This window comes from Crocodylus siamensis, chromosome 6 (assembly GCF_052110815.1).
Source record: "Crocodylus siamensis isolate JL-2025a chromosome 6, ASM5211081v1, whole genome shotgun sequence".
Taxonomy (NCBI): Eukaryota; Metazoa; Chordata; order Crocodylia; family Crocodylidae; genus Crocodylus; species Crocodylus siamensis.
Window position 1 is genome coordinate 8,472,072 of NC_143400.1, and position 25,525 is coordinate 8,497,596.

The 25,525-nt window shown below is 57.8% G+C and overlaps 3 protein-coding genes across 9 annotated transcripts; 2 read left to right on the forward strand and 1 right to left on the reverse strand.

Annotated features, from left to right (window-relative positions):
* Positions 1-895: 895 nt before the first annotated feature.
* Positions 896-22,353, reverse strand: ASB8 (ankyrin repeat and SOCS box containing 8). 5 transcript variants are annotated; one of them, XM_090050732.1, is made up of 5 exons: positions 22,297-22,353; positions 11,354-11,417; positions 7,131-7,292; positions 3,882-3,986; positions 896-3,251 (listed from the first exon to the last, which is right to left on the reverse strand). In XM_090050732.1, exons 3-5 carry the CDS (start codon positions 7,245-7,247, stop codon positions 2,619-2,621), a joined length of 855 nt encoding a protein of 284 aa, XP_089906858.1. In that variant the 5' UTR covers positions 7,248-7,292; positions 11,354-11,417; positions 22,297-22,353; the 3' UTR covers positions 896-2,618. The 5 variants fall into 5 exon arrangements, with proteins under 5 accessions (XP_089906858.1, XP_089906856.1, XP_089906857.1 ...); XM_090050730.1 differs by lacking the exons at positions 11,354-11,417; positions 22,297-22,353 and adding an exon at positions 7,601-7,760; XM_090050731.1 differs by lacking the exons at positions 11,354-11,417; positions 22,297-22,353 and adding an exon at positions 7,469-7,605.
* LOC149860869 (uncharacterized) lies at positions 12,886-18,355 on the forward strand. The gene is made up of 3 exons (XM_090050735.1): positions 12,886-13,018; positions 13,790-13,903; positions 14,433-18,355. Exons 2-3 carry the CDS (start codon positions 13,825-13,827, stop codon positions 15,077-15,079), a joined length of 726 nt encoding a protein of 241 aa, XP_089906861.1. The 5' UTR covers positions 12,886-13,018; positions 13,790-13,824; the 3' UTR covers positions 15,080-18,355.
* LOC149860870 (uncharacterized) lies at positions 20,244-24,531 on the forward strand. 3 transcript variants are annotated; one of them, XM_090050729.1, is made up of 3 exons: positions 20,244-20,446; positions 22,682-22,768; positions 22,890-24,531. In XM_090050729.1, exons 2-3 carry the CDS (start codon positions 22,693-22,695, stop codon positions 23,765-23,767), a joined length of 954 nt encoding a protein of 317 aa, XP_089906855.1. In that variant the 5' UTR covers positions 20,244-20,446; positions 22,682-22,692; the 3' UTR covers positions 23,768-24,531. The 3 variants fall into 3 exon arrangements, with proteins under 3 accessions (XP_089906855.1, XP_089906854.1, XP_089906852.1); XM_090050728.1 differs by lacking the exon at positions 20,244-20,446 and adding an exon at positions 20,593-20,610; XM_090050726.1 differs by lacking the exon at positions 20,244-20,446 and adding an exon at positions 20,665-20,682.
* The last annotated feature ends 994 nt before the right edge of the window (positions 24,532-25,525 follow it).

Consider the following 25,525-nt stretch of genomic DNA (forward strand, 5'->3'; position numbering starts at 1 on the left):
GGCTGATGGTTTCACATGCAGGTCTGCGTGAAATCACTCTGAGATATCTGATCAATGGCAGGTGGACACCATGCCACATGTATGTACCCCTACCACCAGCCGCTTATGCCCAGCTAGCAGCATACAGCTAAGTACAGACCTGTTTCTGAGCTCACACATGCACTAACAGGCTCTACCCCCAAAAGTAGGGGAGTTGGTTCTATGGTACAGATATGAACTGAAAAGACTAAGATGTATATAGAGCACAAGCTTTCATAAACTGAAGTTTGTGTAATCAGATGTTGTAAAACAATAGCATAGTGTACAAAGTGAAGTCAGTTATCTGAGTACAAAAGGAAGAGACGAAAGGGTAGAGGAAGGGGAGAGGAGATCAAACAGGGTCCCTGACTACTGAAAGCAGTCTTGACCAGGGCAGGTTGGGCAGGACAGCTAGACATTTTCTGCCACTGGGACAGATGGGATGCTGGACTTGACAGACCTGCAGACTGACATGGGACAGTATTTCATGCTCTTACAATGCTGAACACTCAGTATAGATTAAGTTAATGTGGACAAAAAGTGTTCTCCTGGCTGTATAGCAAACCCTAGTTCCATAGGTGCCAAGTACCTTTGACAGGTCCTTTGCTTGATAACCATGGCTAAGAACTTATCCATACACAGCATGTTTGGCCAACTGAGAAGTGTCACCCCTCCACTTCCCCCCAGTCGTAACTCAGATGCTCCCCAAGAAGGACAAAGCTCAAAGAGCTTTTACTCCAAAGACTACTGCTGGGCTCCTGCCCAACTACATGAGAGCAGAGGCCTGGATACAGAGACGGGTCCCACAGTGCCCAGCATCAGCAAGAAGGGACATTGGCATAGAGGGGGCTCACAGGATGCTCAATGCACTGACAACTTGTGTTGAGTGATTTATTTCTGTCAACAGAAAACACAGACAGCCACAACAAATTGCTAGGGAAACCAGAAGGAGGGGGGCCACGCTATTCTCAGCAAAGTCTGTTCATTCTTAGGAGAAGCAATTCAACCCCGTGGTTTCCTTGTGTTGGCGGGTTCTATCAGGTTGCACATTGCCACCCTCAGTTGCTGGAGATGTCCCGTTCACAATGGAGACGTGGTACCAGACAAATGGCACTGCTGGATTTCTGCCTGGCTTCCCCCAGCAAGCGCCATGAGCACCTGCATCTGTTGCCATCCTAAGTTTGTGAAATGGGGTGTAGGACAGTGCCAAACTTCAAACCTGTTACTGTGTGAATGAGTGTTCCAGAGAGGCCGAAACTCCTGGGATGATGAGCTGTGAACCACCCGTGCTGTTCCAGGGTGCAAAAGCACCAGGCTACATTGGAACTGATAGTGCAGAGTACCACATGCATGCACACACGTGCCCAAAAGAGGTGAGAGGTGTGTTCTTGGTGCAAACTCCAGAGAAGGTGCAAACTCTCACTGCACTTCGGCATTTCCTTCTTTCAGAAGATGGCTTGATCTGCTTGAAGTGGCTCTGTGGAGCTGTTTGTTAGGGTCAAGAATGGTGAGGCATTACTGTAAGGGTCCACACAGAGATGCAAATGTGCTTTAACCCACTCTAGTTATTTCCCAGCGTCCCTGTGTTGACACAATTTGTATCAATGCAAGGAGCTGACACCCTTTCAGGGAGCAATTATGTTCCTTCCCCCACAACCAAAGCGGATGCCTCTGGAGGATTCTGAGCAGGAAAAGCAGAGCGTGCTGGGGAGGAGAGACCAGAGTGTACGTAGGGCTTCCCTTCCCTCTCCTCGGCCATTTCTGCTCCCGATAGGGCGCTGGGCTGGAGCTGTGAGGGGTGGTGGTGTAGGAGACATGGTGCTGAGAGCATCAAGTACATGTGCATGTGGGCCATGGGATAGCATTACCTTCCCCTCACTATGCAGAACACACACATAATACACATGCCTAGGGCACCTGTTCCTGGTTTAGAGTTAAACCATCAATAGGTCTCGCAGCAAGCTGGAGGCCTGCTTTTTGCCCAACTGGCTCAGCTGAGACCACATGGATGCTAACTGCCACCATACACACTTACTACAGCGGGTCACATCAACCACCACTACCCAGGTTCTTCCCATGCTCCTTTCTTTGTTTCTCCACATTGATGCCTCCAAAGGAAACAGACCCCTTTGTCTACTTGCTCGGCTGACCACAGAAGGCCTCTCTCTAGTGAAGTCTCAAGAAAGCAGGTTAGATGCAGTGGCAGGGAAAATGAGCTATGCCACAGGAGAAGGCAGGACCCTGGAACTGAAGAGAAACCCTGAGGGCGGAAGGGCAGAACAGGCACCTGCTGGAAAACCACAAGGAGTTTCGCCTCTTAAGACACAAACGGTACCAGACATCATGGTGGAGGATGCCATCCCAGGCGCTGCTCTGCAGCAGGACTCAGCTGGACAAAGCAGAAGGAGCTCTAGAACTTGGAGGGGGGAATCTTGCACAGCAATTGGTCAAGAGCCTGCCCGTCAGAGCGAGGGTGAGGAACCCAGCGCGCGTGAAGTCACAGACCAAGCCACACATCTAGCTACTACCACTGTCCCCACACAGCACAGGGACTGGGGCCAGGAATCCAGGCCAGAATCCACTAGTGCTTCACCTCTCCCTTATCTAAGCAGCAAAAGATAATCTTTCAGGGACTGCGGCAAGGGGAGTTCCTTCACGGCATCCGGCAGGAACTGCACGCCCAGGCTGCAGCGCACGGCGTAGCGAGCCAGCGTCTTTAGGGTCCCAGGGGCCGAGCAGAGTACTGTGAGTTTCTCACAGAGCTGGGGATCCCGTGTCACTTCCCGGGGCATGTTCCCATTCTTCCGTAGCTCGAAGTGCCCAACAGCTTGCTGGAGAAGGTCAAAGCAGGAGTCTTCGCGCTCAGTGCCCAGACCCCGGACCAGCAGCGCCACCAGGCGGGAGATGGGCGTCTGCCCTTTCAAGTTCACCACCCGCACCTCAGCACCGAAGTCAAGGAGGATGCTCACACTCTCCAGGTTCCCCTTCATGGCAGCCCAGCTCAGGGGCGTGTCGTTGTTGTAGTCCCGGGCATTGACGAAGGCACTGTTCTCCAGCAGGGCACGCACACATTCAGCATTGTTCTTGAAGGCAGCCCAGTGCAGGGGAGTGTCCTTGTTCCCATCCAGCGCATTGGGGTTTGCACCATATTCCAGCAGGATTTCCACGCATGTGTCATCCTTCTCAGCTGCATAGTGGAGGGCTGTCCGGTTGTACCCATCAAGGGCATTGACCTGGAGGGGGAAAGAGCAACGAACCTCAGGAAGCATCAGGAAAGGGGGGGTGCCACTGAGCTCCCACCAAAGTACAGCACTGTTTTACTGGGGTTGGCCCACTCAGCTAATGCAAATCTACCTGGGAGGCCAACAGCTCTTGCTTCTGTCTTCTAGACAGGGAAGAAAGATGCACAGGAGCAAGGTGCTCACACGATCTTTGTGCAAGCAACCTCAGTCTTCAACCCCCTGCTGCTGGGTGCCAACAAACTCATCTGCTCATCCTTCCTCCCCAGATTGACCTATCCACGAGACCCCCAACAGCTGAAAGGCACTTTGCAAAGCAAGGAAAGCAGCCATTTCCTTATTCAGTGGTTTCTCTACCAAAGCACACTGGCCAGACGGGTTCGAGGTACACACCAGTAGTGCCATACAGACACATACTTTTATGTGTTTGAAATCAGCATTTGTGCATCCCTTAAAAAGAGCCAGAGTCTGGCAAAACCTCCAGCTTGCTGAGCATGTGACAGGCCCAGGCTGAAAGCCAAAAGCACAGCTCTTTCTAAGCTGCACGATGCTGTGCACTTGCTGCACCTTGCACCCAAATGCGGCCCCAGATTCGTTTATGAGGGGTGTTTCTAATGTGTTTACCTCTGCCCCCTTCTGCAGCAGTAGTTCGACACAGTCAGCATCAGCCACCATGCAGGCGCAGTGCAGCGGCTTCAGGGTGCCATGCATGCAGTTCACGTCCGCTCCCTGAAGCGACACAGGAAACCAAGAGTGGGATTATTGAAGCCAGCTGCCCTGGGCCCCTCAATGTTGCAGCATCTGTAGCTTGCACAAACCAGCTCAACGGAAGACAGTTTTGAGCCAGGAAGTGTTGCCCTTTCTTAAAGGAACGTTATTAGACAGAGGTTGTCAACAGATGTTCCACAAGCAGCATATAATGTTTATTCCAATGCTGCAGGCACCAGGGCCTTCTGGTGCTGGACAAGAGAGACCAAAGAGATGCTTCCTGCACCCAACTGCATTTCCTCAGGATCTGGGAATCCCTGGCAGCCAATCACTTGCTACTACATTACTTGTAGCACCTTTAGCTTGTATCCTTACACCCCACCCTGCTGCCGCTACCACCGCCTCCCACCCCCCCACACACGTAGTCTGACCACCTGGTCATTTAAAGGGAAAACCATGACTGCAGATGTGAGCCTAAAAATCAATCCTGCCCCTGAATCAACACCAGCACAAAGCCTCTGGTTCTCTCTGTTTTGTGATAGCTTGTTCTGCCTGTCTGAGGTTGCAGAGAGTCCCTCAGTGCCGAGTCTGAAGCTCTCTCCAGCTGCAAGACACAGCAGAGGAAGTGAAGGATTGATTGTGCCTACTTTCAAAGGCTCTCTTAACCACCAAGCTGATCTGCAGCATGTCTGCTGAGCCCTCATAACCTTGAAATACCTAGGGATTAAAATAGCTTGGCAGCTGCCTGGATCAGTCAAGCCTAATCTAGATCCTCTGCCAAGTATAACAGAGCAAGTGATCTCACCCAATGGTGAGTTCCCCACTGCGCCTTTGCAGGGGCTTAAAGAAGGCCTCAAGTTTAGTTTTCAAAACAAGAGTTTAACACTGAAGTCTGCTGGAAGAGGACTCTGGTTTGAGGTGCCTCAGTCTGGACTGAACTGGACAAGAGCCTTCTCTCTCTCCTCCCACCCCTAAAGTGGCTAACAGGGAAAACTCCTGCTCTTTGATTGCAGCTGGGAAAATATCCCACCCTGACTCACTGATTACAGGGTTGAGTCAACCTTGGCCCCACTAATTCAGTTCTAAGAGTTCTCGATATCCCCCAGATGTCCCCACACACTGAACTTCTGCAGCAGCTCAAACTAACAAAAACCTCAGTATTTTAATTTCATTAACTAGCATAGACAATAGGAAAACTAAATGTATTGGATTATTTAAAATGCTTCTACTTTTTTGTTATTTAAATACTTTAATCAGCTAATGCATAGGTCTGGAGTGCTTATATGTGGGGGCAGAAATTTCAGGACAGCCTTTACTACTGACAGTACAATCAGTGGGGCAACAGGCTGCAGGGCTGTTTTTTAAAATGTTGTTGGAGGGCTAGGAGTGTCACAGAGACAAAGATTAAAACAATAGGGATTTTTATTGCAGAGAAAGGCAGCTTTGTGTGGCTCCAGCAGCAGATGTGAGCAGGAAACGTGTGTAAAGCCATAGGGCCAGTTTTCAGCACTATTAAAAGCTCAGACTAGCTAAATGTTGAGGCTTTGAACTATTTCAAGTTTTTGCCCCTCCTCCACCAGCTTTCCCTTGAAAATAAGATGGTCAGGGGAAGATAAGAAAAGGTTTTGGTAATGGGTCCAACAGCTGAAGAGAATTACTTTAAGGAAAGAGCAATCACAAACTTGACAGCTGAGTCTTCAATTTCAGCTTTGCCCTTCAAAACAGTCCCTCTAGTCCAGGGGTGGGCAAAATGGCAGATCCTGCCAGCAGCCGGACTCCATTTCCCAGCAGCCCCTGCCCATGTCCCTGCAGCTGGTTTCCATGGAGATCTGGCACCAGGGTTGGGATCTTGCAGCAGTGACAATGTGGTCTAGAGCCAGGGCAGAGCTGCAGTGCACTGCCTGCATGACCCTGTCCAGGGGTGTGTGGACAGAGGGCTGCAGCTCTGCCCAAGCTCTGCTGCAAGATCCCAGCCCTGGAGCAGCTCCCCGCCCAGCCAGCACTGCTGGAACCAGTCTCCACAGAAGCCCTGGCCCCAAGCTGTCATGGTCCCACCACTCCTGGAATCTCCATGGAAGCCAACCACAGAGATGTGGGCAAGGGCTGCTGGAAAATGGAGTCCACCACAGACCCAATCCAGCCCAGGGACTGGACTTTGCCTGCCTCTGCTCTAGTCTCTTGATTTTGTGCGCTTTTTTCTAAAAAGCAAATTCTCAGCCTTGTGATAGTGACCAAAAAGGCAGAAAAAAAACCCCAACCTGATTCTTGAGACTCAAAATCCCAAGACACACCAGAACTCTCTCTCTCTCTCTACCCCCTTTTAAATCTAAATTTTTGAGGCTGTGCCCCACGGTGACCTCTGCATGCTTCCTGTCAATAACTCCATTCTGTTCTGAAAAGGGATGAGGGAGGCGAAAACAGAAGTGAGAACTGGAAGTGTGTAGCAATGTGAACTGCAGTGGCACAAGACACGTAACAGAAAGCCCCGTGGCAGCAGAAGCAGCGCTACAATCAGCCAACAAAACTACGTTCCCTGAAGGGGAAGAGGCGAATCTTGCTCTCCTGGAGCTATCCACAAGGTGCTCGCAACACCCCCGTCATCCCCGTCTTTCAGTCCATCTGCCGGGCCTCCAACCGGCCTTCCCTTTTGTTGACAGCTCCTGCTCTCCCTAGATGACGTTCATCTCCATGGCACCTGCCTCCCTGCGGGCACGGTCTCACCCAGGGGAGAGATACGGATCAACCAGAGGGAGCTCAGGCTGGAAGCAGTGGATAGTGAATGCACAACACAATGCAACACACAACAACGGGTGACTTATCTCTAGAATCGCCCCGAATTACACATCCAAGCGCTCGGTGACTATACATCCACCATGGCAGTGCTGCTCCCGAGTCACACTTCCCAGCTACCATGCTATGAAACCAGAGAGCCGTTGTGTTCAAGCCCCGTAAGAGCGCAATAAAACAATCACTGCCTTGAATCTAAGTGGATAAGATGCAAATAGCGGAGGAGAAACAATACTCAAGAGAAGCACCGACTGGGCCCAGGTCCGCACCGGCAACAGCCCGCAACAGGACGCCAGCCCCTGCTCGACCCGTTGGCTTATGCCTCACGCGCACGTAGGCTGAGCCCCCACCCCCAACACCCCCCGTGTGCGGACGTACCCGGCCGATCAGGTCTTCCACATTATCGTGCGGGAAAGAGCGTATAGCTGCGATGGTCCGGATCAACCGCTCCGACAGGGAGTATTTACTCTGAATGCTTTGCATAATATACCACATGCTGGAACTCAGGCTCCTGGGATTTCTTCACATGCTCTAAAGAGTCTGGGAGAAAGAGAGCGAAAGTGTGACTCGCCTCCACCGACAGACCTGCCCTACCAAGGAGATGCCATCGGCCCTGGCCTGCCACTGGCATGCCAGCAGCTCATCTCCTGCCAGGGGAAGAATGTCGAGACTAAGAAAATATTTCAGGGCAAGTTTTAACCACCTTGCTGAGCTACCTGGGAATCCCGGGCCTGCTCCAAACGCCTGGCAGGGGCCAGCCGGCTTCTCGCGCGGGGAAAAACCCCGGGCCCACGCGAGACCCAGATAAGCCGACTTTCCTGTTCGGAAAGGGGAGGGGAAACACTCACCCGCGCCGCCGCCCCTGCTAAACCGCTTAGCTCAGACCGGAAGGGGTTGTCAGCGCCACCCGGAAGTGGAAACTCGCGACCGGAAGTGGGGGCAGGGACACGAGCGTTGCTGCAGGGAGGGGGTAGCGCATGCGCAGCACGAAAGCGGCGCCCCGCCGCCTGCGTTTCACCCTCTCCCGTCTCTTTCTGCCTCCCCTCCCAGCCCGGCCCTGGAGATCCGCCCCTCCCCCAACTCTCCTCCAATCGCCACCTCAGTTGCTTCACAGGCTCCGCCCCTCACCTTGCTCTCCTCCAATCCTCACCTCAAGTGTTTCACAAGTTTCTCCCACACCCTGCTCTCGTCCAATCCCTACCTCAGTTGTTTCACAGGCTCCGCCCCTCACCTGGCTTTCCTCCAATCCCTACCTCAGTTGTTTCATAGGCTCCGCCCCTCACCTTGTTTCCTCCAATCTCCACCTCAGCTGTTTCACAAGCTCCTCCCACACCCTGCTCTCCTCCAGTCCCCTTGGCCCCTGCTCCCTTCTGCCCCCTGCAGCTCAGAGGCTGAGCAGGGGCGGGGGTTGCCCTGCACTGGGGTAGCTGGGACACTGCCCCCAAAAGCTGGGCAATAGGTGCCCTCCTGCCTGGGGCCAGAGCCGGCTCCCCAGTGGGTGTGGGCCAGGCCATGACCTCAACCCCCTGGAGCCCCTGCCAGGGATATAATCTACCCGGCGCCTGCTCCTCTCTGCGAGGCCGTCCCTGCCCTTCCACCTCGCCCAACGGGTCTGGTCATGCATGGGTTTGGCAGCGTTTCCCTCTGCTGACGGGCACCAGGTCAAACAGACGCTGCCAGGGAGAGGTCTCCCAGCTCGATGGGCCTCGGCGCGGTGTGCTGTCCCCAGCCCAACGGCTGCCACTTTGTTTTGCCCTACGGATATGTCAAGCCTGTCTTCAGAGGGCCTGGATCGTTCCAACCACTGCCCCAACGTGTGGGTTGTGAGCAGGGCTCGAACTGGGGAGCAGCAGGATGGAAAGCCTGGGTTCAGGCCGCTCGAGTGGAGTTACTGCCTTGCTGGGAGATGTAGCAAACCCTGGCTGAAAGCAGCAGGGCTGAGCAGCGTAGGGAGGACAAGACCAGGGCTTGGATCCAGCCCACAGCGCTGTGTGATCGAGTGCACGGGGCTCCATGCAAGTATTGGAGAGTGGCGCAACCACACACCTTATGCAGCTGGATTGGCCTTGGCCAGGTGGGCCACACACGGAGGGATTGAGCCCTGTGCAGGTCATTTCTGCATGCTGGGATCAGGCTCCAGATGGGCTGTTTGCATGCACCCGGACCATGCCTTAGGTAGGCTATTGCTGCGTGCTGCAATCGGCCCCTGGTCGCATGGTTACTACGCACCAGAACTGGACCCCAGGCAGGTGGGGACCAGGCCCCAGGTGGGTGGTTGCTGCCTGCAGTAATTAAAACCTGGCCATGCCCACCCCACTCACCAGATCCAGCCTGTTGTCAACCTGGCACCACGCACCCAACCTGTGGGGCAAAAAATGTGGGCACCACTTCCACAGACCACTAGCTTCACAAGGACCACACATCACCCGCAGTGTTTAAACGTCTCGGCCATGTAGTGCCAGAGCAGGCCCCAAACACATCTATATTACTAGTTTTTACAGGGGCATCTCCCTGTTCTTTCTTTCCCGTTGCCCTTTTTGGCGGCTGTGCCTTTTTGACAACAGGCAGGCGGGAGAGGTGAGCAGGAACAATTCGTTTTTTTGGGGTTGGGCCCATTGCTGTATTCTGCAGCATGCAGTACCTAATACAGTGGAACCTTGTTTTGACTGGGCTCCGGGGTGATGCCACAATTCAAATAATTATCAGCCATAAATCATTTTTAAAAAACAAGAAATAAAATGCATTCATCTCACTCGGCATTACTGTATTGTCTCACATACAACACACCTTTCCCCCCAAAAAATAACTGCTGGAAAATCAGAAGGGAGGAATTTCGGTACCAGCACCTTCTGTCACTTATATGTCGGCCAGGCTACAGCGCAAGTAGCCCTGCTTGTGATCCCCAGGGTGGAGAACACCGAACAGGCTCTGCTCCCTTGCTGCTGCTCAGTTACTTATTATAAAGAAAGAGGGTTTTTTTTCCCTCATTCAAAAACAAAGTGTGTATCTTCTTCTGGGGCCCGTGTATGTAAGAAAATAAAGTCGTTGATATTGCGAGGACACTCAGAGATCTGACGAAGAGCATTTTGAACCCCAGCCATTCCAAATAACGGGCCTGGCTTGCATGATTTGCTTTAAAATAATGAGATTAGCCCTAATAGGTTTGGGTCTCTGAAGCTCTGATTTTTTAGCCTTATAGTTCATACTTTTAAAGTTTTCCTCGGCAGCTGTCAGCTCTAGCAATGCCCCAAGCTGAAATTATTGCATGAGATCACATGATTCCAGGAGCTGGGGCTTTATGGGGAGGGGGAAAAAACTCACAAGAATTTGCAACAAGACAAGACAGTTGTTTAATCCCTTTTGGCAGAGTATAAACCCAAAGGTCCCATCAAATGTATAATCCAGACAGACAAGACTGACAGATGTCAGGTCAGAAGTAAAATAGCTTGTGTCTGGCAATATAGATCAGTGGCAGAACCATGACGACACACAGCTCTCCCAACTCTTTGTCTAGGGGTCCTACCTCCTTAGATCCTCCTGTCTCTGCCCCATCTCACCCTGCTCCCCTGCCCATACCCAGCTAAAGGCAAGCAAAACTTGGGGATATCCGAACCCCAAGCCTCCGGGCTTGGGCCTGCAAGTAGGATGCCTGCCAAAGGATTTGGAAACATCTGAAGCCCCAGGGGTGGGTGGAGGATGTTTGCCAGTAGTAGGGCTACTTATGGTTCTGGCCTGCTGCATGGATTTGAAATTTGATTTGGCTATTTTGGATAGGAACATGGATACATTTAATTAAAAAAAATCTGTCCTACCCGCTTGTTGCAGCCTGTCATAAATCAAGATCATGCATGCAGCACTGTGTACAACAAGTCCTGGATCCCCTTGGGATCTGAAAGCTACTGTGATGCATGTCAAAAATAACAGCTCGTCTAGGGACTGGGCGTGGGTAGCTTTCCACTAGCCCCAGTGGTTGCAGGGCGACTGTGAGAGCAGTCACACAGCATCCGTGCCTGGATCAGTGAGCGATGCAGCCCCTTCAGACCAAATATCTGTGGTTTGACATGCCCAGTCCTGCTATTGCAGCCTGTATTTGCAGGAGTGGCAATAAGCTCATTTCCCCCCTTATTTTTATTGTGCACATGGACCCCTGCAAAGCAAGCCCTGGATTGGCAGCACTGTGACCGCAGGCTCTTTGTTTGAGGTTTTTCCTTCCTGCCTGGGGCTTGAAAGGGTTAAAACCATAGAGCTCCCAAATCCGCCTCTTGGTGGAGATGAAGAAGCACAGCAAAGGGGGAAACATAATAAAGAAAGGACCTTCCGGTTCCTAGCCTTCCCCTAGCCTTCCCCTGACCCCAGCCATCTTCAGTCTCACTGCTCCTCTCCCCACCCAACCCCACACTCCTGCCATGTGCTTGCAATGACCCTGATATAACTGTGACACATGCAGGTCTGATTCATTCCTGCAGGGAAGGAGAACCAGCGAGGCTGGTCCAACACACATCACACTGCTAGACCTGCATCCACACGCGGGGTTCTCCTGAAGCAGTCAATAATCACTCCCTTCACCTACACGGTTGCAAGTTTAAACCAGTTGTACTTACATGAGCAGCACCTGGGGGTGCCTGTTTTGGGCTTGGACAGCTCCTAGTGCACTGGAACCACGGTCTGAAATAATGATAATAATAGTAATAAGATGAGGGCTTCTAACTCCTTTAGGCTCCCACAGAAAGCCAAGCTAGGGACCTTAATTCACAGCTTATTGCAAAGCCTGGGGACATAATAATAATAATAATAATAATAATAATAATAATAATAATAATAATATGAAGGCTCCTAACTCCTTTAGGGTCTCACAGAAAGTCAAGCTAGGGACCTTAATTCACATCTTCTTGCCAAGGCTAGGGGCATAAGAAGAAGAAGAAGATGAAGGCTCCTAATTCCTTTAGGCTCTGACAGAAAGCCAAGCTAGGGACCTTAATTCACATCTTCTTGCCAAGGCTAGTGAAATAATAATCATAATAATAAAAAGGCTTCTAACTCCATTAGGCTCCCACAGAAAGCCAAGCTAGGGACCTTAATTCACAGCTTCTTGCCAAGACTAGAGGTTTGTAATAGATCCCTCTTGCTGCTTCTGATAGAGACTGGACCCCACCTGACCTCCAGGTCAAGACCGACACCCAAGGGAAAAACGTGCCCCAGTTCCCTGACTCTGCCCCCCGAGTCCTCCCAGTTTTAAAATCCTCCTCATTCACTCATGGCTAGAACGAGACAAAGGCCATTCTCAGCACAGCTTAGACCAGCTTCGCCAAGCTAGGTAGGTCTGTTGACGCAATGTCTCTACCTTCCACCCTGGTCCACGACGCCACTGCATTGCGCTGTCCTCAACCCCAGGGTATGGGCAGACCCCTGCTGTCCTGTGAGTGCTGCTTGTCAGGCCGGCCTCAGCACCAGTGCTGCTAATTGTGCTAATGAAGCAGGCACCACAACCCACAGATATCAGTGAGTTTGGCGCCAACCTCCTGGAATTATTCACTTCTTTAAACATTGGGGTGTGTTTGTCTCTGGGAAACTAGCTCGTCTAGGGGAAACAGCAGTGCCATCCCGGGACTCCAGGAGCTGGGGACTTCTGGGTGGTGGTGGGGGGAGGGAATAGCACGAGGCTGGGCTGTGTCTGCAATGGCAGCCCCCTCCCTGCTCCCCCTGCGCTAAACCTTTTCACTCCAGTGACACCACAACTGATTTACCCCACCAGGAGGGCCCTGTTCACAGTGAATACCATGAAGCTGAGGCTGATTTGCGCTCGTGGATTTCAAGGGGGCTCTGTCTGATTTGCCCCAGCTGGGGATTTGGCCCCATGGCGACTCTGATTTGCAGCAGCAGAAAGCCCAGCCCTGCTGGTGCCAGCGCTGCCCTGCAGCTGAGCCCAAGGCAGGGATCAGGCCCCCCATCTCCCCACCACCCTGTGCAGGGGCCCTGCAGCTGCCCAGCCTGCCCACTCCTGGCTGCTGCACGGCTCTGACAACCATAGAGCTGCAAAATCCGCCACTCCTAGAGCTCACGGGCAGAGCTGCTGGTGGGGGATGGAAAAAAAGCAAGCACCTTCCTGTACCCAGCCTCCTCCGGAGCCTGGTGCCAGAGCCCGGCTGCTGGGAGCCCTCCCAGCCCCGCCGGTCTCCGCAGCCAGGCTTGGAGCCCCTGGGGGGGTGGGGCTCGGTCCCTGTCTGCAGGGAGAAGACCCCGAAATCCAGCCTCCCCTGGCTGCAGCGGTGAGTGCGCTCCGGGCAGAGGCAGCCCCAGGGGAGGGGAGAGCCCAGAGCAGGGAGCCCAGAGCTGGAGCTTCGGCAGGTCCTTGAGGGGGGGTGGGGGCTGGCTGCAAGGCCTTCTCCACCTGGCTGGAGGGAGAAGCAGGGCTGCCCAGACACCCTCCTGCCCAGACTGGGGTGTCTGGGCACCTCCCATGCATCTGACCCAGCCCAGCCAGTGCCAAGGAGCACGGTGTCGAGCCCGGCAGCCAGGCTGCAAAGCCCAAAGCCCCAGGGCCTCTGCAAGGAAAAGCTCTTTCACTGCACCCGTGGGGTACTGCAGAGGGCAGAGGGGCTCTTGGGGTGCAGAGCACAGGCTGGGGTGTCCAGGGCAAGGAGCGCTGAAGGGGAGCAGGGGCTGAGATCCCCAGGTCCAGGCTGAGGTGCTGGGGGGAGCCTTACAGGGTGCCAGCCCTGCGTTACCACCCGGATGCCCAGACCTGGGGCTGCACAGACAGCGACGGGCAGCCCTGCCCCAGGGAGCTCCCATCTGAACAGGCAGAGTTGGGAGGAGAAACTGGGGCATGGCAAGGCAGTCGGTGGCAAAGCACAGCGTCCTGAGCTGTCTGTGCACCTCCCTCCCTGAGCCGACCCTGCTAAGCCCCTTCGCTGATGCCATCACCTCCCCGTCCCCCTCCACTGGGGTTCTGCTCCCTTTACCCTCTGGATCCCCTCTGCGCCCCCCAAGCCCTGCTGTCAGCCACCTGCTTGCTTTACCTCTCTCCCTCGGGCCAGGATTTCCTCCCGCTGAGCCCAACGCGGTCGCCTGGATGGAGCACGAGGCAGAGCTGCGGGCCCGGGACTCCCAGGACACTGGGGCGGCCGAGCTGCCGGGCGGCACCTGTGCAGGTGAGGGGGTCAGGGATGGAGGGATGGGAAAGGCTGTCTGAGCAATATTTGCCCCCAGCCCCCAACCCCAGGGCAGCTGAGGGGTCTGGCATGACACCAAGTCATCATGCAATGCGCTGCCCTGCTGATGGGTGCATCGTGGCTATCCTAGACCCCCCGCGGTGAAACCACGGGCAGACTCAGTGGCGGTGGCTGCTGCTTCTCTCCCCGCCGACCTGTTTTCCGGGGGCACTCAGGGACCACAGGTAGGATGGGGCAGGGGAGGGATTGTTTTGCTCATCAGTCCATTCACAGCCTCCCCTTTCCCTGTGTTATTTGTAGAGCAGCTGAATCCCCCCAGCCAAACTGGGGGGAGGGTCCTACGCAGGCAAGGCCCCTGAGCCAGCCTGTCCGGGCATCTCTCCTCTCAGCACCCCCCAGCCTGGCTTGAAGACCTACCCAACGCCACTGGCAGAGCTGGGGAGGGAACGCAGGTGCCTCACGGGCCAGCTCAGCCCCCTACATGCCCTCCCTTCTCTGTCCCTCCCAGCGCCCGACGGGCTCCTCACAGACCCCGAGGAGGAGGAGACCCCGCTGCTGGGGGACACAGAGGCCGGCGCACCACCGGAGGCTGCCTCGCCGCCCCCCGCCCTAGCCGGGCAGGCCAGGCCGCGGAGGAAGGCGCCAGCGCGGCGGCTGGGCAAGGCGGCACCGTGCGAGCGGGGGCTGCGGAAGCTGCGGGACCTGCTGGTGCTGCGGCGGGCGCCAGCCCGGCTGCGCCCCACCATCTGCGGGGAGTGCGGCAAGGGCTTCAGCCGTAGCTCGGACCTGGTGCGGCACCAGATCACACACACAGGCGAGAAGCCGTACCGCTGCACGGCCTGCGGCAAGGGCTTCAGCCAGCACTCCAACCTGGTGACCCACCAACGCATCCACACGGGCGAGAAGCCCTACCAGTGCCGGGACTGCAGCAAGCGCTTCAGCGAGAGCTCGGCCCTCATCCAGCATCAGCGCACGCACACCGGTGAGCGCCCCTACGCCTGCCCCGACTGCGGCAAGCGCTTTAGTGTCAGCTCCAACCTCATCCGCCACCGCCGCACCCACAGCGACGAGAAGCCCTACATCTGCGTGGAGTGCGGGGAGGCCTTCCGCCACAAGGCCCAGCTCCGGCGCCACCAGAAGCTGCACGCTGCCTAGGGCGGTGGGAGAGTAGGAGGGGCATGGGGTTGGGGTGGGGGGCTCAGGGCTTCATTGCAGGGGGTGTTGAGGCATTGGTAGATCTCTCCCTGCCGCGGTGGTAAGGTGTCCAAGGGGGTTAGGCACCCTGGCAGGTTGCACCCGTAGGTTTTAGGTGCCATCAGTACTCGTGGTTCCTGGTGTCCTCAATCCCTGCTGCTTTTGCTTCTAAATCCTACAAGAAGCTTGTGTCAACCCTGCCTGCGGTACCTAATGCCCTTGGGCTCCTTGGAAAAGCCTTTCAAGCTTCCCTCTGGCCACAGACTCCACCCTGGAGCAACTGCAGCTTTGCCAGTAAGACTGGAGGGTGCTCAAGAAGCTGAAACAGCTGGAGGGGGGGATCATCGAGGCAGCACAAACTCACATCCCGGCCAGAAGGAGCCGTGAGGGCCTGAGGTATCGAAGAGCGAGCCGGACCCCCATGGAATAGCAGAGCCACACGCTTGCTCCAGCTGCCTCTGTGGGTGAGAGGCGAGAACTGGCCCTGCATCCGACCCATCCCTGACCGAGCGGTGATGCACAGTGTTCGTTCGCACCTGTTGCCGCAGAGCCACATCCCCGATTCCCGAGGCATGGGCTCGACTTGGGGCTTGAGCTTCAAGTCTCCCTGAGCTCAGCCACGTTGGTCCCGATTCAGGAGAGCGCAGGATGGAGCCACCTCTCCTGGCTCTAGACATTGCGACTGTCGTGAAGGCCCACTCCAGGAGCCTACGCATCATCCCAGGAGCTCGCCGGATGGCGTGACGATGAAGAGGAAGAAACAACAGATTACTGCTTGCGAGGAGGAGAGCGTTCCCTGAGGGAGAAACTAAACCCAGACACGATGGACAGAGGAGGGGCGTTCTAGGCTGGTAACAGGACTGGCGAAGACACCTACAAGAAACACTGTCAAAGGGAGCGCAACCAGCCATCCGGCAGCCAAAGCAGCGCACGTGGGGCAGACTTCAAGGGGTGGCAAGGGACCCCGGGCCCTCCGCATGACACAGGCAGATCCCCATGCAGTGGGGCAGCAGCAGTTGATGTAGTGCCTCCTCCGGCGAAAGGAGATCCCTGGAGACCTGCTATAGATAGTGAAACCAGGATGACTCTCTTGGGGGAAGAAAGGGCTGGAACAAGGGGGAAAGTTCCTCTTCAGTAAGAAAATCATCTAGTGGACACTGGGAGACCTAGAGACCATCCTTGCTCCCTGGTGGCTTCTCAGATCTCAGCAGAGGTTGCTGGCTCTGATCTAGACGCAAGACGAAACCCACCAGCTACCAGGACAAAAGGATTTTGGAAGATCCCAAGGGGGGAATGTCAAGGATTTCTCATTGATGTGGAAGAAAGCGGTGGGGCGGCTTAGAGATCCCATCTCAGAAACCCAACCCTCAGGTGTCGGCGACACCACGGTGCAAGTGCTGTAAGGATCAATACGTGGAAGATGGTGAAGCCCTTAAAATCTCGGCCTGTGACAATGCCTCTCGTGGCCTGGGAGACGACTGGAATTTGTTCCTGAAACCAGCTGCCTTCCTGCAGCGTTTAATAGGCAAAGCTCTCCAGAAGCTGACAGGCCAGGGAAAACTTTGGAGGGCCGGGGGGAGCGGGGCCTGAAAAACTCACAGACTCTCCCCAGCATGGAGACCTGCCTGGTAAATGGACAGAGACAGACCCAGCGACAAGGGCATTCCTAAATGCACATATGTATCATAGTGCTGTAACGGAGGCAGATGTTAGTCAGGTCCAAGGCAAACCTGGCATCAGGCCCTCCAGGTCGGGGTGTCACTGTATATACGAGTTGCTTGTGCAGCATGGCTAGCCGTGTGGCAGCGTAAAGATAAGCATAGAATAGTTTTGTAGGCAGATCCAAATTAACGTAGTGATGAGGTCGTCAGGGGGGACCCCGAGCTCTGGATAGGTTCATTCTTGTCCTCAGCTCTACAGGAGCTTCTTTTGCAAGCCAGGAATGGGTGGGGTTTTGGGAGACATACCGGCTCCTACTGATCTCAGGCTGGGTTCCTAACTCCCTTAGGCGCCTTTGGAAAACCCAAGCACTTAACAGCACCAGCAAGGACCAGCTGCCAAGGTCAGAGCAGGCAATGGAGAATACTCCGCCTGCTCTTAGCTAAAATAGGCAGGGGGGCCTTTTCCAGACACCTCTTCAGCATGCAGGAGATTAGACGGTGTGGACATGGGGCGGTTGTACCAGCTGGGCAACGAGGACAAGGGTATTAATGGTCCAGATGGCCGATCCGAACTCCTGGATCCCCGATGCCAGTGTGGCGAAGGCCTTGAGTTGCGCTGCTTTAAGTAGCCCAAGAAACACAGCCCCTGCCAGTACAGGGAGGGGATCATGCCTTCCTAGGACTAGGAACCTTTGTGCCTGTATAACTGTTTCCATGCTACAGGGCTGTGCTGGTCTAAATCTACCAGTAAAATAAATCCCTGCCCCCCCCACCAGTATGGACCAGCATATGTCCTGTAGAAACCAGGCCAAAGGGTGGGTGACTGGCAGCTGGGCTGAGATGCAAGGGGTGGGTGTGAGTGGAGAATAAGATGGGTCCAGTCCCAAGGGACAAGGGGTCTGTGCAGGAGCACAAGCGAGCAACAGGAGCACAGTTGCTCCCATCTCAAAAGGGGTGGAGAAGGGGGCCAAGCACAAAGATGAAGCCTGTGGGAAGGGGTCCTGATCCTACCCAGGGTACGTCCCCCTGCAGAATGGCATTGGGTTTTCAACTGGCTTAGTGAAACGGGGGCACGAGTTAGGAGCTCTTCTGGTATCCACCAGGCTCGTCCGGCTGCAGCTCATTAGGCCTGATTCACACGAGCTGTGCTGAGACGCTTTGACGGATACCTGGGGCAAGTCTGAGCTGCTGCATGCCCGCTCCCTGCCGTGGTACGAGCCCAGCCATGTGGCACCCAAAGTGCCACGGTGGGGAAAATGCATTTGCGGAGCATGGTGGGCCAATCTCCCCTGCTCCTTCCTGCTGCACCCTTTAATCCGCCCGCCTCCCGCCAGCCTGCCTCAGGCCTTCAGCAGAGCTGAAGTGGCAGCGTCCGCACCAGTTGTGACCCCGCAAATCCAGGTGGAGGGAAACGCATCCAGGGAACTACTCCAAGTGCGACAGAGCAGCAGCAGCCAGGCTGCTCGTACTAGGGCAAGCGTACGGCGGTTGGGAGGTGCTGACTAGCGCATAGGACTTTGGCTAAGTGAACCCGTGGCTACTGTTTTCTAATCAATAAAACAGCCTGTTCCGCGACTGCCTGGCTTCTCTGACGCCTGCTGCAAAATCGTGAGATCGGGATTCAAAATCCTGAGATGGCATCTTCACTGGGGGGTGACATCATCACTGCAGGGTGACGTCATCATTGGGGGGGACACCATCATGGGGAGGTGACTTTTTTTTTATGCCTTGGGAGGAGGGGGGCATGGTTTCTTGCTCTGCCCTGCAAGAAGGGGAGAAATGTCTATTCTGAGCAGGCTCTTTGGTGCTGCGTGGTTCAAGCTGCACATGCCAGCAGCACCAACCTCCCCTGGGCTGAGAATCCTCCGGGGGGAGCCTGGCTCTTCCCAGGGGCATCGCTGGCCTGCCAGCTGCTCAGGTGGGCCCCCTGGAGCTGATCGCGCCCGAGCTGCCTCTGATCACAGCAGGGAGGCTCCTTGAGGCCAGTGCTGGGGTGCAGGGAAGCAGGCGTGACCCTGTCCCCCTGCCTCAACAGCAGCAGGGGTGGAGAAGCGGGGCAAGCACAACGCTGCCGCGGTCCTGATCCTGGAGCCTGCTCCTAAGGCCCAGCTGTATCTGCAGCCGCAGCTGCAGGCTAAGCCGCCAGGAGGGACAGGGCCCCTGGGCAGGACTTCGAGGCGGTCTGGAGCAGGGTTCCAGGTTCCCAGGGAGTAGGGAGACTTTTAAAAAGCCCCATCTCCTGGAGTCCTGTGATTTCATCACCAGCCCCCAAGTAACACTTGACAGGCTGCAGAGTAGGTTTCCTGACCCAGCCTACTTTCAAGCCAGGGTATGTCTAGACAGACAGCTGAGCAGCGTCTGATTAATCTCAGTCATGATGCAGCCACAGCCAGCAGTGCCACGATCCCCAGTGGCCCAGCCGGTCACATGTGGCAGGGGACCTGGCCACCAGCCGTAGATCTGGAGGGCCTGCCTGCGTGAGATGAGGAAATCCAAACGTAGGCCTACTCCTTGGACCCCCAGCTGGGGACCACACGGGGCTGGGGAGAGGAAGCAGGGGTTGTGGTTCCCTCCTACACCCAGCTCTGTGTGGCAGGGAGGTGAGCTGGGTGCTGTCAAAGCGAACATCCAGCCTTTTGGGCCCCCAGGCTCCTACAGTATGGCTAGGACCATGCAAGTTCCCTTTTTTTCCAGGACTTGTGCACACGAGAGGGTTTCATGTTTTGAAGGGCTGGATTTAAAGCAACTGGGAGAACTCGGTGCAAAACCCCTGCCTCAACATGGATTCGGGTGAAAAGGCAGCTTCCTCCAAGTAACGGGGAAGCAGTGGAGCTCAGCTGGAGTAAGAGCGAACCCACATGCCTGAGTCAGCTAAGCTGGCGTCAAAGCGATTCGGCGCCAAGGCTTCTCAAGTGCCCCTTCCACCAGGGCACTTGCCGCAGGGAGGCAACCGGCCACGCCAGCCTCTGCGGCTTCAGACCTCGTCCCCGCAAAGGCCACTGCAGGCTCCTGCATTTTCACCTGGACGGCAACATCCCTTCCCGCCGCCTGGTCTGAGCTATTCCCACAACCCCACCATCAGCCCCGGCGAATGATACCTAGACACCTGGAGCCCCCCACCTTGTCCCGGGCCAAGCCGGGAGCCAAGGGCTGGCACTGCCCGCCCCGGCAAGGGGCGCTAAATGCACTGGAGAGACCCCAGGCGGGGGCTGTGCCCCCCACCGCCGAGGAAGCCCACCTCCCCCAGTTTGCGCCAGTCTGGCCAGAAGCTAAACTCCCTTCCTGAGCCAGCGCAGCGGCAGGAGCAGAGGCAAGACCCCCTGCTTCAGTCCCAGCAGGACCCTTTGGCACGGCCGGTTACAACCCGCAGCCAGAGGAAGATAACCCTCTCCCGCCGCCGCCGCCCCTCCCAGAGCCCCTCAATCCCCAGCCGCCGGAGTCCTGGGGCTGGCCGGCGCGGACGCGCGTGGGAGCCGCCGGCAGCGGGCGCTGGGGGGCCGCGCAGGGACCCTGGGCTCGCAGCCCCGCGCCCGCCTCCAAGCCCGGCCCCGGCCCGGGGCGGCGAGATCCGGCGGCTCCCGGCGCTCGCGGGCGGGGAGCGGCGGCACCTTCCTGTTCCCGGCCTGCGCGGCCGCCTGCTCCCGCAGCCCGGCGCCCGGCGGCAGCGGTGAGCCGCGGGGCGGGGGGGGCGCGGGGCTCCCTGCGCGGGGGCGGGGGCGCGTGCCGTGCACACGTGTGCACGCGCCTGTGCGCGGGGGGGGGAGGGGGAGTATGCGCCTGGACATGCGGTGTGGGGGGGGTGGATGCGCGTGCGTGTGCGTGCAGATGGAGGTGCGTATTGCGGTGCCTGGACATGCCGTGAACACTTCATGCGTGCATATGGAGGTGCATGTGTGGCCGTGGGTGCGTGCGTACACACGGCGCGTGGGGGGGGGGGGAGGGGGATGTGTGTGCCTGCACGTATTATGCACATGAGTACGTATGTCGGGGAGCATGTATGCATCTGCGCATGCTATGTCTACGTGTGTGCATGCGCATGTGTGGAGATGCGGGTGTGCATGTGTGTGGGGGTATGGATGTTTGTGCACACACTGCACACGTATGTGCATGCGTGGGTATGTATGCATCTGGACATACAGTGTATGCATGTGTGCGTGTGCAAATGCGGCTATATGTATGTGTACACACTACACACGTGTGCATATGTACGTGCATGTGGGGGGATGCGAGTGCTTGGACGTACTATGCACGTGCGCGCCTGTGTGGGGGGGGGCCACGTATACGTGTGGACATACTTTGCAAAGGTGTGTGCATATGGGTCTGTATGTGTGTGTACATGATATGCACGTGTATGTATGAATGCACGCCTTTCTATTTATGCACAGAGTGTGCATTTGTATGCACGCGCGTGTGTCTTCGCCGTGCATGTGCCAAGCCCCCCAGAGCAGGCCGGTCTCCCCTGTCGCAGCCCGGCTGCCATCTCCTGGGCTCCAGCCTTGAGGCCCAGCCCCAGAATCAGGCCCGCTCCCTGGGCCGTGACCCCCGCAGGGACCAGAGCAGGGAAGGGGAGCCCGGGGGGGACCAGAGCCAGGCCGAGCGGGGCTGGGCCTGGGCTCACAGCCTTCCCGAGTCCTGGGACACCCTTCACATGCCTCTGCAAAAGGCAGCACGGTGTGTCCCAGTCCCACACAGAGGGTTAAAGCAGTGGAAAGAGGAAGTGTCGGTCTGGCAGGGAGAGCTGCTGGCTTGGCAGTGCCCTTCCTGGGCCGGAGAGAGCAGGAGGGGGAGCTGGGCTAACAGCAGAGAGAACAAAGTGTGTGTATTGCCCAAAAGCCCTTGGCCTGAAGGGATGGACTGCCAGGGTACTTTACAGCCCTGCCTCCAAAGCAGAGTGCTCTCATTTGCAGATTGCCAATACACAGGCTTTGTCCTCTCTCTCTCCAGCTCAGGCTTCAATCCCCTTCTGCCTTTGAACCAGTTATCTGGGAGGTGCCACCCTGCCCTGTCCTGCCCTGCGGCAGCCGGGGCCTCAGACCTGCTCCGGCATCTCCCAGCCTCTAGTGCAGCCCGGCTCCAGCCCCACTTCCAGGCTGTTGAACCCCAGGTTTTTTGTGGGGGGAAGAAAAGGAAACTTTTCCTCTAAAAAGAACCAACTCGGCCCCACAAAAACCAACAGGCCCTTCCCACCCGCCTCGCCTCGGAGATGCCACCAGCTGCCAGGAACAGCTCGGCAGTGCTGCTTGGGGCTTCCTCTGCGTTGGGGTCCGTGAACCCCTGAACTCTCTTGAACCCCAACCCTTTTTCTGCATCAGTGTGCTTGAACCCCTGAGCCCCACTGAACCCTAACTCTTTCTCTGCATCAGGCTCCATGCACCCTTGAGCCCTGTTGCATCTTAACCCTAACCCTTTCCCACATAGGGGTCTTCAAACCCCTGAGCCCCACTGAACCCTAACTCTTTCTCTGCATCAGGCTCCATGAACCCCTGAGCCCCGTCAAACCCTAACCCTAACCCTTACCTGCAGCGGGGTCCCCGGCCCCCGGTTGAACGCCGTCTCCGCGGGCGGCGGGGGGCCGGCGGGGCTCGCCCGGGGGGCGGGGGGCGTTGACTCTGGAGCCGAACGACGGCGGGGCGGGGCGGGGCGGCCGCGGGGGCGGGGCGGGGCCGGGGGAGGAGCCGCGGGCGGCGGCCTGGAGCCGGGCCCCGCCGACCCTCCGCGCCGCACCGAGCCTCCGCCGCGGCCCCGGCGAGGCCCCGCCGGCCCTGGGCCCGGCTCCTTTGTGCCGGCGCCCGCCTCCCCCGGGCCCTGCGGCGGCTGCTCGGCGGCCCGCGGGCAGGCTGCGGGCGGGCGGCGCGGCGGAGGCCGCCGGGGCGGGGGTGACTCCCGGGCCGTGCCCCCGCAGGTGCCTCCCCCATGGAGCCGGAGGACCCGTGCGCGGCGGAGCTGCAGGACTCCGACGACGGCAGCATCGTCCGGAGGGTCTACATAGGTGAGCCGGCGCCGGGGGGGCCGCGGGCGCCCACGGCCCGGGGTGGCCGGGAGCGCGGGCACGCGCCCTATCGGGGGGCGCGGGGGGCGGCCCCTCGCGCCCACTCCTCCCTGCCTTGCAGCCGACGACGGCATCGTGAGCGACTGCGAGGACCTGCAGGACGAGATCATCCAGACCATCGTCCCGCACAGCCCGCTGCCCCGCAAGCCCCGGCGGAAAGCGCCCCCGCCGCACCACGACGGCCCCCCGGCTTGGGCGGGGGGCGACCCGGAGGGCGGCTCGGCCTGCCTGGCGGGCCCCCAGCCGGACGTGGCGGGCGGCTACGGCGCCGAGGCAGGCGAGGGCGCGGGGGGCGGCGTGGCGGTGTCGGCCCGCGCCCGCGGCGGGGGGCGGCCGCGCCCCTTCATTTGCAACGAATGTGGGAAGAGCTTCAGCCACTGGTCCAAGCTGCTGCGGCACCAGCGCACGCACACGGGCGAGAGGCCTAGCACCTGCACCGACTGCGGCAAGAGCTTCAGCCAGAACTCGCACCTGGTGCAGCACCGGCGCACGCACACGGGCGAGAAGCCCTACGCCTGCCGGGACTGCGGCAAGCGCTTCAGCTGGAGCTCCAACCTCATCCAGCACCAGCGCATACACACGGGCGAGAAGCCCTACGCCTGCGGGGAGTGCGGCAAGAGCTTCACGCAGAGCAAGAACCTCATCAAGCACCAGCGCACGCACTCGGGTGCCCGCCCCCACCGCTGCCCCGACTGCGGCCGTGGCTTCGCTCAGAGCACCAACCTGCTCAAGCACCAGCGCGTGCACGCCGCCCGCCCGGCCCTCGCCTGCCCCGACTGCTCCCAGGCCTTCCGCGAGGGCGCCGAGCTGGAGCGACACCGGGCCGAGGCCCACGGCCACGAGCCCTACATCTGCGTGGAGTGCGGGGAGAGCTTCTCCAAGAGTGCCACGCTCAACCGACACAAGCGGGTGGTGCACAAGCCCCTTTTTGTGCGCTGAGCCCGGGGCCTTCCTGTGGCCCTGGAGGATGCTGCTGAGCGGGGCCGGCCATGAGATCCACGCGCACTGAGCAGGCCCAGCCATGGAGCCAGTCATGGATTTGCCGGATGTGGCTACAGCTCATCACTTGGCCACCTATGGGCTTGGCATGCCTGGAGCGTGACTGCGGCTGTCACGTGGCCCTACTGGATGCTGCTGAATAGGGTTGGCCATGGGATCCACAGGCATTGTGCAGGGCTGGCCACGGAATAACTGGACGTGGCCAGAGCTCACGGACTTGGCTGCCCACAGGATCAGCAAATCCTAAGAGTGACTGTGGCTGTCCCGTAGCCCCATAGGATGCTGATGAATGGCCCTGCCATGGGATCCACAGGCATTGATCATGGCGGGACGCAAATCGCTGAACGTGGCCACAGCACATCACTTGACTGCCCACTGGATTAGCACAACTGGAGCAGTCACGTGGCCATGTAGCATGCTACTGAGCTTGCCTGTCACAGGGTTGCTGCACGTGGCCACGGACATCCAGCCACAGCACCCACAACTGGAGCCAGTCACGTGACTACCCTCAGGATGGCTGAAACAGGCCATCTGCTGCATCACTACGAACATGGAAACCTCCTGGAACGCCAGGCGGGGCTGCTGGCCCATCCGTGGCACTGACATGTGGCTGGCCGTGGCCAAAGCCTTTGGAACCCAGACCTCAGAAAACCCTTAAGGGACAGAGCCTATAGATACTACAGGGGGGGTGGGGGGGTGGGGAGTGCTTAAGGTAGAAGCCATAATACTCCACAAGGCGGCTGCTCAGCCCCGGCACAGCCGGGCAAGGGTGTCCTCTCCTGGCAGGAGGTGGCACGATGGCGCGTGGCTAGACGGGGCCTCGTCTGTAGAATAAAGTTCTCCTGTTTGGGGAGTGTGGCTGGTTTGTGACTTCGGGGAGGGGGCACTGGATGGGAGAAAGCGGGGGCGGAGGGATCACACCTATCTCCCCTCAGAGGGGTTGACCCCAGAACTGGCACCAACCGAGCCTTAAACAGCGGTGAGGAATGGGTGGTAAGTAGCAGCTCTGCCCATGCTGTGTCCCTCATGGGCAGGGCAGGGCAAGGCTCAGTGGTGGGGCAGAGGGATGTACCTCCCCAGGAGTTGTCTCCCCCACCCAGGCCTGGACCGGCTGCAGGGAGGCGACAGGTCCCTGCAGCAAGCAATGGTCCGTGCTGAACCAGAGGCAGCTGGGAAGAGCCCTAGTTTTGTGGCCCAGGCAGGTGCTCGGCTCCAGCCAGGGCCCATAACACCTGCAAAGGAGCTGCAGGGACCCCCATCCTCCCACTCCCTGGAAGTGTCCCCCAGTCTGGGGAGGATGTGGTGCTGGAACCTCACCTGCTGCTCAAAGGCTGGCAGGGATCATCCTGCCCCTGTCTTGTGGCCTCTAGCCAGTCCCTGACTCCAGCTGCTCCTTGAAATGGGAGCACAGGCACTGCTCATCAGAGCCCCGGACTTGGACCCTGCTCATAGCGGAGGGGAAAGGGGGTACCAGTGCCTGGCTCCCTTTCAGCACTGCCCACCCTGAGCTACTCCTGCCACAGTTCAGTGGGTTGCCCATCTCCCTCCCCAAAGGGTGCAGGCCCTGGGAGCAGAGCTCTGGCCTGTGGCAACTGCAGTGCTGGCCCCTCACCTGTGTCCCACGTCCAAGTAGAGACCCATGCCCCCACCCCCAAAACCAACCTATTGTCCCACTAGGCTGGGAACAGCTTCCCCTCA

What these genes read in the sequence shown, in the direction of transcription:
- LOC149860870 (XM_090050729.1), top strand. Translation starts at nt 22,693, where the DNA reads ATGGAGCCGGAGGACCCGTGCGCGGCGGAGCTGCAGGACTCCGACGAC. An exon ending in CGTCCGGAGGGTCTACATAG is followed by an intron (nt 22,769 to 22,889) that starts GTGAGCCGGCGC and finishes CCTGCCTTGCAG; the next exon opens with CCGACGACGGCATCGTGAGC.
- ASB8 (XM_090050732.1), bottom strand. Translation starts at nt 7,247, where the DNA reads ATGTGGTATATTATGCAAAGCATTCAGAGTAAATACTCCCTGTCGGAG. An exon ending in TGGAAGACCTGATCGGCCGG is followed by an intron (nt 3,987 to 7,130) that starts GTACGTCCGCAC and finishes GTGTCGCTTCAG; the next exon opens with GGAGCGGACGTGAACTGCAT. An exon ending in TGCTGCAGAAGGGGGCAGAG is followed by an intron (nt 3,252 to 3,881) that starts GTAAACACATTA and finishes TTCCCCCTCCAG; the next exon opens with GTCAATGCCCTTGATGGGTA.
- LOC149860869 (XM_090050735.1), top strand. Translation starts at nt 13,825, where the DNA reads ATGGAGCACGAGGCAGAGCTGCGGGCCCGGGACTCCCAGGACACTGGG. An exon ending in GCCGGGCGGCACCTGTGCAG is followed by an intron (nt 13,904 to 14,432) that starts GTGAGGGGGTCA and finishes TGTCCCTCCCAG; the next exon opens with CGCCCGACGGGCTCCTCACA.